The sequence below is a fragment of the Geotrypetes seraphini genome, chromosome 17 (assembly GCF_902459505.1).
Source record: "Geotrypetes seraphini chromosome 17, aGeoSer1.1, whole genome shotgun sequence".
Taxonomy (NCBI): Eukaryota; Metazoa; Chordata; class Amphibia; order Gymnophiona; family Dermophiidae; genus Geotrypetes; species Geotrypetes seraphini.
In genome coordinates, this window is record NC_047100.1 from 33,618,002 (window position 1) to 33,635,848 (window position 17,847).

General features: G+C 41.6%; 1 protein-coding gene across 2 annotated transcripts in view; it reads right to left on the minus strand.

Annotated features, from left to right (window-relative positions):
- Window positions 1–17,847, minus strand: part of ATP2B2 (ATPase plasma membrane Ca2+ transporting 2) — a 691,115-nt gene that overhangs the window by 249,701 nt on the left and 423,567 nt on the right. For both annotated transcript variants that reach the window (XM_033926077.1, XM_033926076.1), the window contains one exon: window positions 12,716–12,958. In XM_033926077.1, the coding sequence (XP_033781968.1) occupies window positions 12,716–12,958 (243 nt within the window). The remainder of the gene's footprint in view (window positions 1–12,715; window positions 12,959–17,847) is intronic.

Here is a 17,847-nt window from a genome sequence, read left to right on the forward strand (position 1 = left end):
TCCAAGGCGGAACTTACTTAGACCCGTTTTAGATGCATCTAAGTGTTCCAATGTTGACCAAACTGACAAGATGACCACTGGAGGGTTTAAGGCATGACCCTTCCCTTACTCCCCCCAGTGGTCACGACCCCCTCCCACCACTCATGGAGTGAAAAAAAAAGTAGGCTTGCCATCAGCTAATTGCAGCAGGGGAATCCCCATCAGCTGAGTTGGTTTTGGGGATTCCTGCTGGTTCAGATAATGGGGATTCCTCCTGCTAGGATTAACTGAACTGGTAGGGAGATTCCTCTCTCTCTCCCTCCCTCACAGTCACCGATCCCTCAGCCCCAGCCACAGAACCCCCACACTACATCCCTCCCCTCTAACATCCCCTGACACACTCCTGACATTCCCAAACACTCCTGATATTCCCCCACATCCCCCTGTACTTTTGAATCAAAAATCAGCAGGAGGGATGCCCGCTCCCTCCTGCTACCAGACCTCATTGAACCTTGACACCCCACCCCAAACTACAGCACATCCAGAACCCATGGCACCTGACCCTGACACCCCCTGAACCTGTGGCACTCCACCGCAGCACCCCTGAACCCCTGGCACCACACCCCACCACTCCCTGAATGTGGCACCCCCCAAACCCCTAGCACTCCACCCTAACACTCCCCTTACATCCCCCATGCCAAACCTAAGTATGGCAGGAGGAATGCCTACTCTTTTCTACCATCGCCCCCCCCCCCCGTGGCCAACACCCACCCCTACTTTTAAGTTGGAAGCAGGAGGGGTGTTCAGTCAGTCCCTCCTACTCCTTCGCTGGCCATTGTCAGCAATGCGGGCCTTTGGCCCCTCCCCAGTGCATTATGTGATGCATGGGGAGGGGCCTAAGGCCCTGATTGGCTCAGGTGCCTTGGGCTCCTCCCTTGGGAGGGGCCTGAGGCATGTGAACCAATCAGGGACTTCCTTAGGGAGGATCCTAAGAAAGTTCCTGATTGACCAAAACAATGGGTAATAGTTATTTATTTAAAAACCTTATAGTCTGTCTAAAACCTAAGCAGGTTCCAAAAGGTACACACATAGATCATAACACAAAATAAAGTCCATAACATAAAATACAATACAATAATATGAAAACATACAGTACAATAATCACTCATCCTGCATCTACTGCATCCTGTTAATCGCTGCTCCTCATACACCTACTGTAGACAAAATACTGTTGATATTCCCCATGTTATTTCAAACTAATGGTCATTTGTAGTGCTCAGATAGTATAAAGAACTCTTAGGTCAGGGATCTCAAAGTCCCTCCTCGAGGGCCGTATTCCAGTCGGGTTTTCAGAATATCCCCAATGAATATGCATTGAAAGCAGTGCATGCAAATAGATCTCATGCATATTCATTGGGGAAATCCTGAAAACCCGACTGGTTTGCGGCCCTCGAGGAGGGACTTTGAGACTCCTGCCTTAGGTTGATAGTCAAAATGGCTAGAAATGGCCATTGACTGGTTAAATTGCTTGTTCGGGACTATCTGATAAATTTTCAGCAGCATTTAACTGGTTATTGCTACCGGTTAAGTGCTGATATTAAGCACTCAACCTACCAGGGGAACCGCATAAATGGGACCACAGAGAAAACAATCCTATCTTTATACGACAACCCATGGCCGGTTAATTTCTGAATATCAACTTAACCACCCATGTAGGAGCTAGTGCCGCATCAACCGGACATGCAGTGCTGAAGCCCATCCACAGTCCAACATTGACAGGCAGCGGTCAGCAAAAATGCTCACCACCGCCAGCGGATAAGTTTTTAAAAGAATGTTGGTGCTCTACCCAGGTAATAGGTCTAAACACCATATATTCCTGCAAATTATCTGACTGAGAGAAAGGTGCCACTGGACTTCTAGAACTAGTGCCAACATGCTGGCTTTTACCTGCTATTTGGAGGTGACCATTCCACGTTATGGGTCGGACTGCAGGCAGTCTTTCCAGTAAAAAGAAAAAATGTGAGGTGGTATATGTGAAATGAGACTATTCTAACCAAAATGTAGATTTGAATTTCTTGTGCTAACTAGAGAAAGCTATGTCCTCCATTAGTTATGAGCAAAGCCATACCAGCCTCAGAAGGAACACTTATTAGACCTCAATAAAATATTTCTTGTGAGAAAAAGTCATCCTGGAGAACAGCTTGGCAACTATGCAGCTCAGTAGATTATTAATATTGCTTGGAGGTACAGCAGCTGCCAACTTAGCACATCTTATGTACTTGTCCTTGAAAAATATCACAGAGAATTGTATTTAGTGACACTGGAACTGCAGTGGAATAATTTGGCTTTCTTGCAGAGGTACTATTTCTTAAACAAAAAAGACATTATATTTTTTATCAGTGATTTTTCCTTTCATGGATTAATCAAAAGGAAGCATGTGGGACTCATGACATTCTGCAGTGTATCTTCTGATTAATTTTCTGATCAACTTTTTAGATCCAAAGCACAAACAGTAGCATGCATAGAACAGAACGTCTAATGACAGAAATAAAAGCATCAGTTATTATGACGTGTAACTTTTACATTCCTTATCAAACTAGGTCAGGGGTAGGCAATTCCAGTCCTCGAGAGCCAGAGCCAGGTCAGGTTTTCAGGATCTCCACCATGAATATGTAGGAGATGGATCTGCATGCACTGCCTCCTTGAGATGCAAATCTATCTCATGCATATTTATGGTAGATAGCCTGAAAACCTGACCTGGCTCCGGCTCTCGAGGACCAGAATTGCCTACCCCTGAACTAGGTGATAGTTAACCAAATATTAGGTGCCAATATCAGCTCCTAACTTAATTGAGCAATAGGTTTAATCAGTGCCAATATTGGCAATCAATACCTCAAAATTGGCTTTAATTGGACTTAACTGAAAGTTAGGCACCTAAGTCGAAAAATGTGATTCTATAATAAGAAGGTGTCTAGTCCAAAGTGCCTACATTAAAGGTGGGCATGTTTAATGGCAAATCATGGGCGTGTTTTTAGTTAGGCGCCTCTTTGTGAATTCGGTGACGTTGGGTTCCAATTTCAGTGCCTAACTTTAGGCGAAGAAAACTCTGGCTTAAATTGTGGATGACTACATATTAGGACACTAAGCTTGATTCTATAATAATATAACATAATTCTTTATTTATTTGCCTCACATATGCCTTTCGGTTCATGGCAGTGTACAGTAGAATAACACAAGGAGAAATTATTAACATTAAAATTGGTTCAATCAAGAGGAAAATCTTCTTATCTGCCTCAGATAGGGATCACAATCTGTGCTAAGATGCCTGGGAAGTAAAGAAGAGAACTTTGTACACGTAAGAAATAAAGAACAGCCAATATGGAATTCAAAGTAAAAGAAAGAGACGAGAATACGAACAGGAAGAGAATCAGAGCCTAGGGAAAAAATAAATTAAGTAAAATACTGTATTAATAAAATCTTCTCATAAACCAGACAGATCAATCAACTATAATATGAAATAAAATAATGAATAGATAATAGCAAAAACAAATGAAAGAAGAAAATAAAACTAACTGGAAGTAATTTAAAATCAGTCATTAAGGCAGTTTGATCTCTACAGCAGGACAACTTCTGTAATCAGGAGGGCAAGGAAGGCGCTTATGCCCAGGTCCAGGAGCAGCCGAAGGCAGCGGATAACTGGAGCAGAAGTCAGCTCCATCGCCAGTGACAAGACCTGAAGGTGAGGTAAAAGAAGAGGTCTGTAGAGGCAGGAGGGGCCCGATGGCTGAAGGCAGCAGGCCGAGGAAAGACGGAGGACTAAACGGACAGCCGCCTCTGATAGGGCTCATTCACCAGATGTATGCTGCGTCAGTAGGGGCATCCGAAACCCCGTCTCTGTCGTCATTGGTCTCCGCGGCTTTAAGAAGTGTGCTAGCACATAGGATGCTCCCGCAGCCCTTCTTGTTAACTCCACAGTGCTCTGTTCTCTCCCCGGCAAGCCGAATACCGATCTCCTCAACGGCTGACCTCCAAAGTCTCAGCAAACTCTCTGATGTGAGCAGCTCGCTTGCTCTCGATCTCGCTGGTTGGGCTTCGTGCAGGCTCTGCTTCTTCTCTGTGTCGCAATGTGAGGGGGCGAGGCTGGGGCCTGTGTGAAGGACGCGTCAGTTTGCAAAGCATTGTCTTCTGGGTTGTTATGTCGCCCTGTGGATTGTGTGGGGCTGCTCACCTCAGAGCTTCGTAGGTGTTTCTGTCAGATGAGCCCTCCAAAAGGCACTGTTTTTATTTTAATTGCTCTCTGTGATGTAATTCAGCTTTTACATGTGAATATTCAGTGGGTGAGGAAACAAACTGTAGTGGCCGAAGGCAGAAGCACTCGTTTCTTTTCATTTTTATTTGAATAAGGCATAGCAAGGCAAAATGCATTATATAGGATGATTCTTTTACTTGAAGGTCAATCACCTGCATCTTGGTTTCAAATGTAGTTTGGGTTCAGAGTTCATTGATTTTGGGGGACGGAGTCTGCATGCGAAAAATTGCAAATAAGCAAAACCGCGCATGCAGAAACCGCAAATACTGAGGGAGAAGTGTAATGAGAAGAAATTAAATTGAATTTTGGGACCAATAAATTAGAATCAAATTAAAGAACAAAAGGAAAAATTAAAGGATAAAAAGAAAACGAACAAGGATGTAGGAGAAATCCGAAAATAAACTAAAAATAAAAAAAACAAGGAAGGGGGACAGCACAGCTGATAATCTCAATAAAACTTCCAAATGACATTAATCTTCAAGAAAACTTGATGTAAATGAACCACCTAAGGGCTCCTGTTACGAAGTCGCTTTAGCGGTTTAACACATGTAATAGCACGCGCTAAAGTGCTGGAGGTGCTAACGCCAGCATTGAGCTGGCGTTAGTTCTAGCCACGTAGCGCGGGTTTAGTGCACGCTAAAAAGCTACGTGTGCTAAAACCGCTAACGCGGCTTCGTAAAAGGAGCCTTAAGTTTTGTAGAATCAGTGCTAATATTGGTGCCTAACATTAGGTGGACTTTACAGAATCAGAGCCTATGAGGAGCATAATCAAAACTTTAAAAATCTGCCTGTTGGTTTTTGGACTTCCTAATAGCAGGCGCTTATGTTCGCTGAAACACAGTGCTGTGTTGGGTCCATGTTACTGGCCATCCCAGACTGAAATAAACAAGATTTTACTTTATACTGCTGGCTCTTGTGGCTTGCTCATTGCCCGGGTATGGAGCAGGAATATGAAAAAAGAAAGGGAGAGATGTTGGACAGCAGGTATAGGGAAGTGAAGATGCAGAACGATAGGGGGAAAACTGAACACAGAATAATAAAAGGAGACAGAGGGATATGCTGGCCATAGAGTGGAAGAAGAGAAGGGAGGGAGAAATGCTGGACATAGGGCTTGGGGGAAATTAAGTAAGTGAGAGGCTAGGGAAGAAGAGAAATTTAGAAAATGGGAGGGATGAGTTGAAGAAAATTCCAGAAAAAAAAAAGAGACTGGTGACTGGATGGTGATGGGTTGAAATCAGAAGACTGAGAAGCAGAAAAATAAATGCATAAATGGAAGAAATCTGAAAAAGAAAGATTAACAACAGACAGAGAGAAAGAAGGAAAAAAATGGCAAATGGACAGGAGACCCTGCAAATCTTAGCTTTGAACCGTCGTCTTGTAAGGGGAGAGGGGGAGATCATGGCTGAAGATTCACCAAGGGTATCAGATAATCTGGGGCTGATTCTTGAATATGAATATATTGTCTCCATTGCAAATTTATCTCGTGAATAATTACTAAGAGTATCCTGAAACCCCAACTGGCTGGGGATGCCAAAGGTCGGTTTGGGAATCACTAATCTAGAGCAACCTAACCTCTGACAAGGTTTGCCTCTTGAGAATGATTTATATCTTTGAGCTATGTGAATGTCTTCATCATACGTATCTCCCCATCTGTCCTCTCTTGTACTGAGATCTTTTAAGTATCTTTTATAAATTTTAGTATACACCTTACACCATTTCATAGCATTTTTCTGGAAGCCTATCTATATTCATTCTAATGCTGTGAATACTTCCAGGTTCAAGCTTTGTAATTATAAATAATAAGGGCAATTATTGGAGGGGGTTTGTTTTTCCCCACTACCTCTTGGATTGAAACTGAGCACACAGGAGATAATTCATAAAATGAGGGATGGTACCATGCAAAATAATGTTGCATTATGCTTCAGCATTAAAAATTTGTGCCTTGGTACAGAAGACTAATTAGTGAAGCATTAATTAAAAGGAGGAAAGTGTTTCTAGCAGCATATGAGAGTGGTAGCACTGATCTCAGCTTCACAGATTAGAGATCAATAAGAAAATAGATTTTCATACTGATTTCTAAAAGGACAGAAAGGCTGGACACCTGTCTCATGTGGACCATTATATGAAGCAAACTTCAAAGTTTAAAAAAATATTTTTATCAAGGTCATTATTTTAACTATTTGCAGACAAATTAATCTCTGTGATCTATGCTTTCATAAATTGTGTTATACAGCTTGACTTTTGGACTGCAAAGATTTTAATGTAATGTAATTTATTTCTTATATACCGCTACATCCGTTAGGTTCTAAGCGGTTTACAGAAAATATACATTAAGATTAGAAATAAGAAAGGTACTTGAAAAATTCCCTTACTGTCCCGAAGGCTCACAATCTAACTAAAGTACCTGGAGGGTAATAGAGAAGTGAAAAGTAGAGTTAGAGGAAAAATAAAAATAAAATAAACATTTTAACAAGACAGCATTGATCTAAATACTTTGGAAGGTAGAAGAGAGGAGAGAAAGGAATAGAAGCAGAAGGGGGAGCCGTTGAACAGTAGAATTCTGGAGAAATTTAAATGATAGAAATAGAACAAAACAAAGACAAAAGGCAAAACAATAGATAAGATTAAAGATAAATCATAAGCTGGAAAGAAAAATAAAATAAAACTTTGTCTTCAATCCACGGTTTCAGCGTCACATTCCTGGCAGGTTCGGGTCTGTGGGTTCTTGGTGGTTGCGGATGGACCCGCTGCTGCTTAGGTGTAAAAGCAGTTGTTTTCCCAATGCTGCTGATATTTAATCTAACACTTAGGGCGTAGCTGTGACATATGTGATGAGGACACATGGGGTCAGATATTCAGTGATTTAAGCAGGCCAGAGACAGCCATTTGACAGCCAACCACCAATGTTCAGTGGCACTAAGCTGGGATGTGCCACTAAATATCAGTTCTGACTGGCTCAAAAAAAACGAGTGGGCTGGTCAGGAACGGACCAGAGGGTAGTGCTGGGGATCAGCTGGGGCTTATGAAGGCACCAGCAATATTAAGCTGGGGCCTATATAAGAGAAGTGGGTGAATAAGAAAGATTTGTATACCCACTGCATGTGATGTATCCAAATCTCTCTCATGTGTATTTGTTAGGGATATCCTAAATTGGACAAGCCTTCTGAAGATAGTTCCATTCTCCCAGGGATAGAAACATAGAACATAGAAGATGACGGCAGAAAAGGACTACAGCCCATCAAGTCTGTCCACTCTGCTTACCCACCCCATGTCTATGCCCTAATGACCCAATTTCCTTATCTTGACCCTCATAGGGATCCCACATGGGTATCCCATTTATTCTTAAAGTCTGGCACGCTGACTGCCTCGATCACCTGCACTGGAAGCTTGTTCCAATGATCAACCACTCTTTCTGTGAAGAAATACTTTCTGGTGTCGCCATGAAATTTTCCGCCCCTAAGTTTGAGCGGGTGCCCTCTTGTGGCCGAGGGTCCCTTGAGAAAGAAAATATCATCTTCCACTTCGACACGTCCTGTGAGGTACTTAAATGTTTCGATCATGTCTCCCCTCTCCCTACGTTCCTCGAGAGTGTAGAGCTGCAATTTGTTCAGTCTCTCTTCATACGAGAGACCCTTGAACCCCGAGATCATCCTGGTGGCCGTCCGATGAACCGATTCAATTCTGCGCACATCTTTACTGTAATGTGGCCTCCAGAATTGCACACAGTATTCCAGATGAGGTCTCACCATGGCCCTGTACAACGGCATTATGACTTCAGGCTTTCGGCTGACAAAACTTCTATTGATACAACCCAATATCTGCCTTGCCTTAGATGAAGCCTTCTCCACTTGATTGGCAGTTTTCATGTCTGCACTGATGATTACTCCTAAATCTCGTTCTGCTGAAGTCCTAGTTAAAATTTCTCCGTTCAAGAAGTACGTCCTGCATGGATTTCCGCTTCCGAGGTGCATGACCTTACATTTCTTAGCATCGAAGCCTAGCTGTCAGGTTGAGGACCAACTTTCCAATGTAAGCAGGTCCTGCGCCATATAATTCTGTAAACTGCATTCACTTACTATATTACATAGTTTGGCGTCATCGGCGAATAGTGTTATTTTACCTTGAAGCCTTTGAGTCAGATCCCCTATGAATATGTTGAAAAGGAGTGGACCCAGGACTGAGCCCTGCGGCACTCCATTGGTCACCTCCGATGTTTTAGAGAGGGTGCCATTAACCACCACCCTCTGAAGTCTGCCACTCAGCCAATCATTGACCCATTCAGTTAGTGTCTCTCCTAACCCCATCGATTCCATCTTGCTTAGCAGCCTGCGGTGTGGGACACTGTCAAAAGCTTTACTGAAGTCCAGGTACACGACGTCCAAAGACTCTCCCAAGTCCAACTTTCTTGTTACCCAGTCAAAGAAGCTGATGAGATTGGATTAGCAGGACCTACCCTTGGTGAATCCATGATGACTGGGATCCCGAAGATTCCCTTCATTCAAGATCGTGTCCAATTTGCTTTTAATTAGTGTTTCCATGAGTTTGCACACTATTGATGTGAGACTCACCGGTCTATAATTCACAGCCTCTGCCCTGCAACCCTTTTTATGCAGTGGTACGACATTAGCTAATTTCCAGTCCAGAGGAACTTTCCCCTTACTTAGGGAGAGATTGAATAGCTCAGCCAACAGTTTCGCCAGGACATCGCTCAATTCTCTGAGCACTCTTGGGTGCAAATTGTCTGGTCCCATGGCTTTGTTCACCTTGAGTCTTGCCAGTTCACTATAAACTTCACCTGGTGTGAACTCAAAATTCTGAAACGGGTCTTCTGTGCTTTGTGTTGCCTTCAACTGCGGACCGTGTCCCGGAGCCTCACAGGTGAAGACTGAGCAGAAGTATTCATTCAGTAGTTCAGCTTTATCGGAATCTGCTTCCACGTAACTTCCGTCCGGTCTTCTAAGGCGTACTATCCCGCCTGTGTTCCTTTTTCTGTCACTAATATACCTGAAGAAGGATTTGTCCCCCTTTGTTTTTTGCCAGAATTTCTTCCACTCAAAGTTTTGCCTCCCTAACTGCCATTTTGACCGCTGTACACCTGGTCCTATATTCTTCCTTTGCCTCTCTTTTCTCCGTGCGCTTGTAGGAGAGAAATGCTTTTTTCTTCTCCTTAATGAGGTACGAGATCTCCGCAGTGAACCATTGGGGTTCATTGTTTCTTTGTCGTTTATTTACTGATTTTATGAAGCGGCTAGTTGCTTCATGTATGGTTGATTTCAGTGTTAGCCACTTAGCTTCTACATCATCGGTCTCCGCTTGGTCCTGCAGCGTCCGATGGACGAAATCTCCCATGCGTGCGAAGTCTGTGCCCCGGAAATTGAGTACCTTTGTTTTCGTGTTTGATCTAGGGAAGCCTTTCCTAAGGTTGAACCATACTATGTTGTGGTCGCTGGAGGCTAGCATATCCCCTACTGAGACCTCTGAGACGCTTTCCCCGTTGGTGAGTACCAGGTCGAGGATCGCCTGGGCCCTAGTGGGCTCCGTTACCATTTGTTTGAGACGTGCTCCCTTTATGGAGGTTAAGAGCCTCCTGCTACCGCTGGTTGTCACTGAAAATGAGTTCCAGTCTGCATCAGGCATATTGAAGTCCCCTAGCAGTACAGCTTCTCTTCGTAGAGTGATATTCTCTATGTCTTCAATTAATTCTGCGTCCATGTCTTCCACAAAATCTGTCTGGAGCAGAGAACAGGTAATAATTTTGAGTCAAGAGTGGAATGGATTCCATCGGTACCTGTAGGAACCATTGATAGAATTATGTATATATATTTATGTTTATATTTATTGCAAACTTGTATACTGCTACTAATGACTGGATCAGAGATACAAAAGGAGACACACACTTAAAAGTCAAAGGCTTCATTCAACATTGATGTTCAAAAATCTCCATCTTCCAATGGATCAAATCTTAGTATATCTTTAATTTGATTCTTCTGTAGGTTCAGTCTTGCACCACAACCCAAAACTGGCCCTGATTGTCTGTCCATCTGACCATTCCGTTGATAAAAGAAACACACTTATAAAATCGCCACTCTCTCCTTCAAAGCCCCAAATACTAAAGAACCTGCCTTCATCCACAAACATCTCATCCCACACGATCCACCTAAAACACTAAGATCCACTACTCAACATCTTCTTCACGTGCCCTCCTTAAAGATCATCAGGACTCGCCGGGCTACGTCATTTGCCGTTACTGCTCCCACAATCTGGAACTCCTTACCAAGGGCAGAAAGCATCTAAATAAATTCAAAGGAAGTTTAAAATGCTTCCTCTTCAAAGATGCTTACGAAAGTTGATCCTGTTATCAGATCACTCTGAACTGTTTAAACTCTGATTTCACCCCTTCTCCCCCTCTGTTTTTACTTTCAACGTAGACTTTTCTTTTAACTATTGTATTTTTCCTACTTTCCTCCTGTTTTATTGTTTGTACAGTTTCTCTTACTGAATGTTTCATTTGTATTTGACTCTTGATTGTTTCCCTTATTTTAATGTAAAATGCTTAGAAGTTATGATTGGCGTTTTATCAAAATTTTAATAAACTTGGAAACTTGATCAAATTTTGTAAATAGCAACCCTTTCAAGTTGACAACAATTTTCTATACCAGAGATTTTTTTTTTTTTTTTTTTTTAAGAGCACAAACAACTCCAAAAGTCATGGGGGCTGATTTTCAGATCGCAGGAGACAGCCCGGCAAACCCGGAAATTCAGTACTGGGGTCATATCTGGCAACCAGCATCAACTTTCCACTCTATATTTAGCCGCAGTTGACATAGCCAGCCAAGCTGATATTCATCAACTGAGCAGCTAAGTCCTAGTAACCAAAGATAGATCTGCAGGTCTATCTGGCTGCTAAATTTATCCAGTTAGCCAATGAATATTGACAGTGACTAGTCAGCCAATGAATACTGACTGATACAATATGTTGCATGACACAGCCAGTGATCGGACAAGCCACTGACCAGGATATTCAGTGGAAGACAGCCAGCTATCTCCAGTTGAATGTTAGCAGCTAGCCAGCATAGTTCTATTTAGCTGGCCAGATAAATAGCACTGGATGGATACCATGATATTTTGTCACTTAGCTAAAATGTATTTATTTGTTATCCCACCTTTCGTAGAAATAACACAACTATTTACTGTGTGGATTTATCTTTCACCATTAATTTATCTCTCTCACAAGTTTTATCCTTTTCAGTTGGACCAATGTCCCAGTATACTAGTCTCTTCTTACTAATTCCATTTCATGTTTCTACCTCGGTGCAAAGACTTTATTATAACTTATCTCAATGTAGGAAGAAAACAGAAAGAACAAAAGGCCAATTTCCATATACAGAAAAGAAGAAAGGCACAAGAAGCTTATCTCTCTCCCTTGCTAATTTCATTTTGTTCTTAGTCCATGCATACTAATTTTCATCAATATTTTACAGTGTTATTCTTTATCTTTTGAAGCTAGAGAGAGGAAAGACAAATTTTCCTACAGCTCCTTTGAGCTTCTAATTCCGTGAAAACAGCCAACTGGGATCCAGAACCACCAGCTTTCATTTGAAGCTACTCAGTGATATTTTTCCCATTCTATATCTCTCTTTGACTCATCAGAACCAGTCATCATAGCAACAACCCTTAGCCAGGGCTATTTGGGGAATTATTTTACTTTTCATTTCCTGTTTGCGTTCTATAAATTACTAATTATTGTATCTTTGTAATGCATCATTTTTGTAAACCGCTTAGAAACCTCACAGTTATTAGCAGTATATAAGAATTAAATTAAATTAATTATGTCATATGTTGGTTTCTAACCCACGTAAAATTACTCTTAACCAGCCATCAGGCCAACCTGCCTTTCTTCTACATCCTTCTTCTGGAAGGGTACTCAGCCCAGTCCTCAGGATACACTCAGCCAGTCAGGTTTTCAGGATACCCACAATGACTATGCATGAGATACATTTGCATACAATAGAGGCAATACATGCAAATTTATCTCATACATATTCAGTGTGGATATTCTGAAATCCTGACTAGCTGGGTGTGTTCCGAAATCTGGGTTGAAAATCCCACTCCATCTTATACTCAATCGTCTCTGACTCTGAGATCTAAAGAGGGCTACTGATGTCATGTTATTTTACCTCAAATTGGGTTATTTTAGCGCAGGGTCTTGTTTTATGCAAGGAGGCCCTGTGCTAAAACAACCCAACTTGTGGTTAAAAAAACCCAACAAAACAACTTAACGGTGGCCTATGTTGATAACATCCTCCCTAAACAACCACGACTTATTCTCTCTCACCGCTGCTTTTGATAAACTGGATGTTGGAATATTAGGAGCACTTCTTCCAAAATCAGTCATGAATGCCTGACACATTATTACGAGTGACTTACCAGGACTTTTGTTGTGTATGCACTGTTGATAGCAATGGCATTCACCAGAACGTCTAGAGTTTTAGATGGTAAAGAATCTGGTTCTGGAATCTCTTTATAGTGGACATCTCCTACATATGCCTGCACCACTGTCATCCTGTTGGTTGTTAGTGTCCCGGTCTTGTCTGAGCAGATAGCAGTGGCATTTCCCATGGTTTCACAAGCATCCAAATGACGCACCAAATTATTATCCTTCATCATTTTCTGGGAGGAAATAAATATAATTTAAAAATAGCATTAACCTTGGCATAATGGTTGTGCTTTCCAGGATACATACAAGTGATTTGGATTTAGCTCACACCTTTTTGGTGGTAAATTAAGGCAAATTTCATTCAGGTGCAGTATTTTTCTGTCCCTAGAGGGCTTATAATCTGAGGCCTCAGTATGCAAAGGATTTACACTCCTAACTTTGAAGATTATGCTCATAAATTGGCCTGTTTGAAAATTTGCTAGGGCTGGGACCCAAATTTGAAAATGGCTCCCAAGCAGGCATTCTCCTGACAACATTTAAGAGACCTTCAAGACCATACTATTCAATCACTTTCACTCCGTAACTCTCAAAAAAAAGGTATCAATGATTCACTCTTCAGAATTCTGCACAATGAATTTCATAGCTGTCTTTGGTCAGTCACATTCAACAATCCTTCGCAGATATCGTCCTGACCTGAGAAAGGAGGTCCTGGACATCACAAAGGGGGCAATTTTATAAGTGGGCCCTTCCATTTAGGTGGCCTGAGGATGTGTGGTAGGGTACTATTCTACAACAACTGGATACCCAGATTTTCTTATAGAAAACTATTGTAACTAGTGTGATTTTGGTGTGCCTAACATTTATGCACCCATATTTACACCAGAAGTGCACATGCGGCACCTATGGCAGGGACAGGCATAGTTATGTGTGTAACTGGGAGCTCCACCTATGGCTCACCCATGCTTAATCCATGTGTACAGTCCATAGCATTTACATATTATCCTCCGGATAGGAGCAGGAGTGGAGGAGTGGCCTAGTAGTTAAGGCTAAGATCTCAGTACCCTGAAGTTGTGGGCTCAATCCTAGCTCTTCATGACCCTGGGCAAATTACTTACATTCCTCTGACATCAAATACTCAGGATAAAGCTTATATTCTGAAATAAATACACTATAGAAAAAAAAAAAAGACACCTTTATGTAATTTTCTGACATGCTACATAGTTATGGTATGCAATAAACCAGTATTTCTAAACCTTTTAGAGAGCAATTTCCAGAAGCCAATTAGCCACATAAACACTGATTTGCCCAGGTAAACTGGTGGTCTGAAAGTTCCCAGCCTTTATTCTGCTAAAGGTATGTGCAGAAATCAACAAAGTGCAAACCTTTATTTTAGTAAAATGTAAGCAGGCCAAGGAGGAGGGTGAGGAGATGCTTTATGTAGAGGGAGGGTAATATTGCATATAGATAATGACCAAAAATTGGCACCGACTAGAACTGCACTAAGCGCCGGTCCTTGACATAACTTTTACATATACCCATTTAGAACAAGGAAAACCAGTCCTAAAAACCTGTGCATACTTGTACACAGATTGAGCGTATTCTATAATGTAATGTAATGTAATTTATTTCTTATATACCGCTACATCCGTTAGGTTCTAAGCGGTTTGAAGAAAATATACATTAAGATTATAAATGAGAAGTAAGAAGGTACTTAAAAAATTCCCTTACTGTCCCGAAGGCTCACAATCTAACTAAAGTACCTGGAAATTAATAAAGAAGAGAAAATAAAGATGGTTGAAAAAAGAAAAATTCTATGTGAATTTATAGGATGGAAATTAAACTGACAGTGAAGAACTGTATGAAAAATACATATGGAATTCAGTTAGAGAGGGTAGGTTACAATCTATTTATGGTATTTGTTTAATTGGAAGGTGTTAAGGTGGGTAATTTGGGGGAAGGTTACCTGAAGGTAGGTGAATCTTCTGGAGGTAAAAGAGGAGGGGTTAAGATATTTGGATGAATTTTTTGAAAAGCAGGGTTTTGATTTCTTTTCTGAATGTTTTGAAGTTGTCTGATATTGTCATAAGATTGGAGATGGAATGGTTGATTTTTGCTGCTTGTGTTGCTAGAAGGTTGTCAAACATTTTCTTGCGTTGTGTGCCTTTGAGTGGGGGGAAGGCGAAAGGGTTCGAGGTTCTTCTGTGTCTTGAGGTGGAGATTTGGTTTAAGCGGTTATTTAGATAGGAGGGGGAAGAGCCGTGTAATGCTTTGAATATCAGGCAGTAGAATTTGAATTGGATTCGTGCTTGTATGGGTAGCCAGTGAGAGTCTAAGAAGGCAGTTGTTAAGTGATCATATTTTTTGAGTGAGTAGATCAATCTGAGGGCGGTGTTTTGTATGGTCTGGATAACAGCGCACATAAATTTTAGGAATGCCCATGTTCCTGCCATGCCCCTCCCCTGGCTATGCCCCCCTTTTTTAAATATTTGCACACTAGATTCGGCACGCAGCACTTCAGATACGCCAAGGTGTTAACGTGCAATTATCAGCACTAAACTAAAGCTTAACTTTGTATACTGAGTCATCATTCTGAGAAGGCTCGACTTGGTTTACAGCAATTAAATAAACAGGGAATGATTTACAAATGATAAATAGAAGATAATAGCAAAATTTCAAAAGAATTCATTTTCAAAATGTTTGGCAAATAGAGTAGTTTTTAAAGATTTACAGAAAAATTGAAATGAACTGGAACTTCTTAAAAAAGAGGAGATCATTCCAGAGTTGAGAGAGTTTAAAGACCAAAGATTGAGTGAAAATCTTGACTCCTTTAATCCCTTTTTTAGAAGGAAGGAAAAGTTTAAATTGTTGGATACCTCTTGCAAAGGAGAATCGGTAAACGTTCCAAAATAAAGGAATAAGCACTGATAAGTCTTGTTAATAAAATTGTCCCAAGTGCAATAGTTAGATTGTGAACCTGCTGGGACAGAAAAGGAAAAGGCTTAGTGTACCTGGTTACTAGTCAATGTAATGTAAACTGATTTGACATCTGTGGACGTAAAGGAGTACAGTACTCCCCTGATATTCACAGAACCCCCATGAATATCAAAAAATCGTATTCTGGGGAGGCAGGAGAGGGTAGCTGAAGAGGCAGGATAGGGCAGATGGAGCGCTGGCAAGTGAAGGAAATCACTTGCCGTATACTCCGACCACCTCTTCCTGCACTAAAGTTGCTTTGACACGCAGCTCCTGATTGGTGAAGCCCAACTTTAGCACAGGAAGTCTCGGTCGGACAATGCCGCGAATGACCGGGCTAGTCTCAGTTAGAGTGCTGGTCTTTGACCAGAGGACCGCCGCGTGAGCGGACTGCAGGGCACGATGGACCACTGGTCTGACCCAGCAGCGGCAATTCTTATGGAACACTGTATATCAAATAAAAACAACCATAACTGTTCTATACATGGTGCCCGAATTTGGGTGCACTCCCGAGATGTGTATGCAAATTAATTGCATCATGAGCTCTGAACAATCAATACTTGGGTGTATATCTGGTTGTATGCTATTCTATAAAGCAGTGTGCTTAACTCCCATAGCATGTATCTCAAAAGAAGTCATGGGCATGTCAAACATGTGTCAAAAAGTTACATGCGTAGTTAAAGAAGGCTGGATTAGCATGCCCAACTCAGGCACCAGAATTTACATTAGGGGGCATAAAATCTGGGGCCTAATCTTCCATTTGTGTGTCGCTCATACCTTTTCAGGCTCTAGGCGACTTACATAGAAAGGTTGAAAGGGGTTCAGAGGGAGCTTAAGGAGGAAGGGGAGAAGAGGGGAGCAAAGAAAAACTCAGTTGTTGGAAGGGGAGTTATCTATGTCCAGAATAAGATGAGAATAGTATCATTCCTAAGGGAGGTGTGTTGAATCAGCTGTTAAAGTAGGGTTTTCAACTTCTTCCGAAATGACGTGTGGCTAGTTTCTTTTCTGATTAGGACTGGTAGTTAGGGAAAGGAAATCGGCACTAGGTGTGATTCCATCCATTTTCGGATTCAGTTTAAAATCGTGAAAATTGTCCAGCAGGGAATCTATGGCTCTTTGCCTGACTATTTGACAAAATGCCTTTCAGGTCAGAGAACTGTCAGTTACTTGATGTGGGCAGAATGAGTACAGTGCATTATGAGCGGCCAAAGAAATCATGTTCTTCTATTGCTGGGCCCGTTCTCTGGAATGCCCTAACAGGCATATTGAGATTTTGTGGCAACCAGTTACATTTTTGAAAACTCCATTTTTTAAATTTTGTTTTGGCTCATGTATTTTTACACTAATTGTTCCCTACATTGAGCAGAATATGTGATTTCGTTGAGACCGTGTATGATAAAATGTCTAGTAAGTGACCTCTTTTACTGGTTTTACTCTTGTTCACTGGAAGAACTATGAGACTTGTATGTTCAATTGTGAGCCATTTTGGCTAAAAGCGGACTATAAATGTTTTAAATAAATAAAGGGCACCCTTTATAGAATGGCACTTAGCCCCAGTATTTTCCAGCACCCATTTTTCAGTGCCATTTATAGAATACAGGCCTAGGTTAGGGGCACTTAGGCAAGCCGCTGGCACTGTTGAGGTTAATGTACCCTTACAGGCAAAAGTGCTAGTATTCTAGCCATGTACGCATTATAGAAGGAGGCGGTAAATGCAGCTGTATTCCTTGCAATCCAGCAGCGCTGCCTCAGACCAACTGGTGCAAATTCTTGCTCAATCTTCTAATTACCTACTCCTTGACATCTGGTCTCCTTCTCCTTGATCAGCTTTTTGTAAATTTGGCCATGTCTGGCCCGATATAAAAAGTTAACTCGTATTTTGGGCTGCATATAATAAGGATTTCTTCCATTTTGAGAGTAATTTTATAAAAGGTCTTTTATAACTGGTTACCTAGCTGAAGAGTCCAAGTAGATGCCTAGTTTAATAGGGATAGACAATAATTTGGAAAAGAGCAATCTAATAAAGAAAAACTTCACAGAAACTTCCTTCCCCCGTACCTCTGTAACATTCCTGGTGTGAGCAGAAACCCCCAACCTGCTGTTGCACCAGCATTGGCTCTTCCTCTGATGTCACTTCCTGGACCCACCC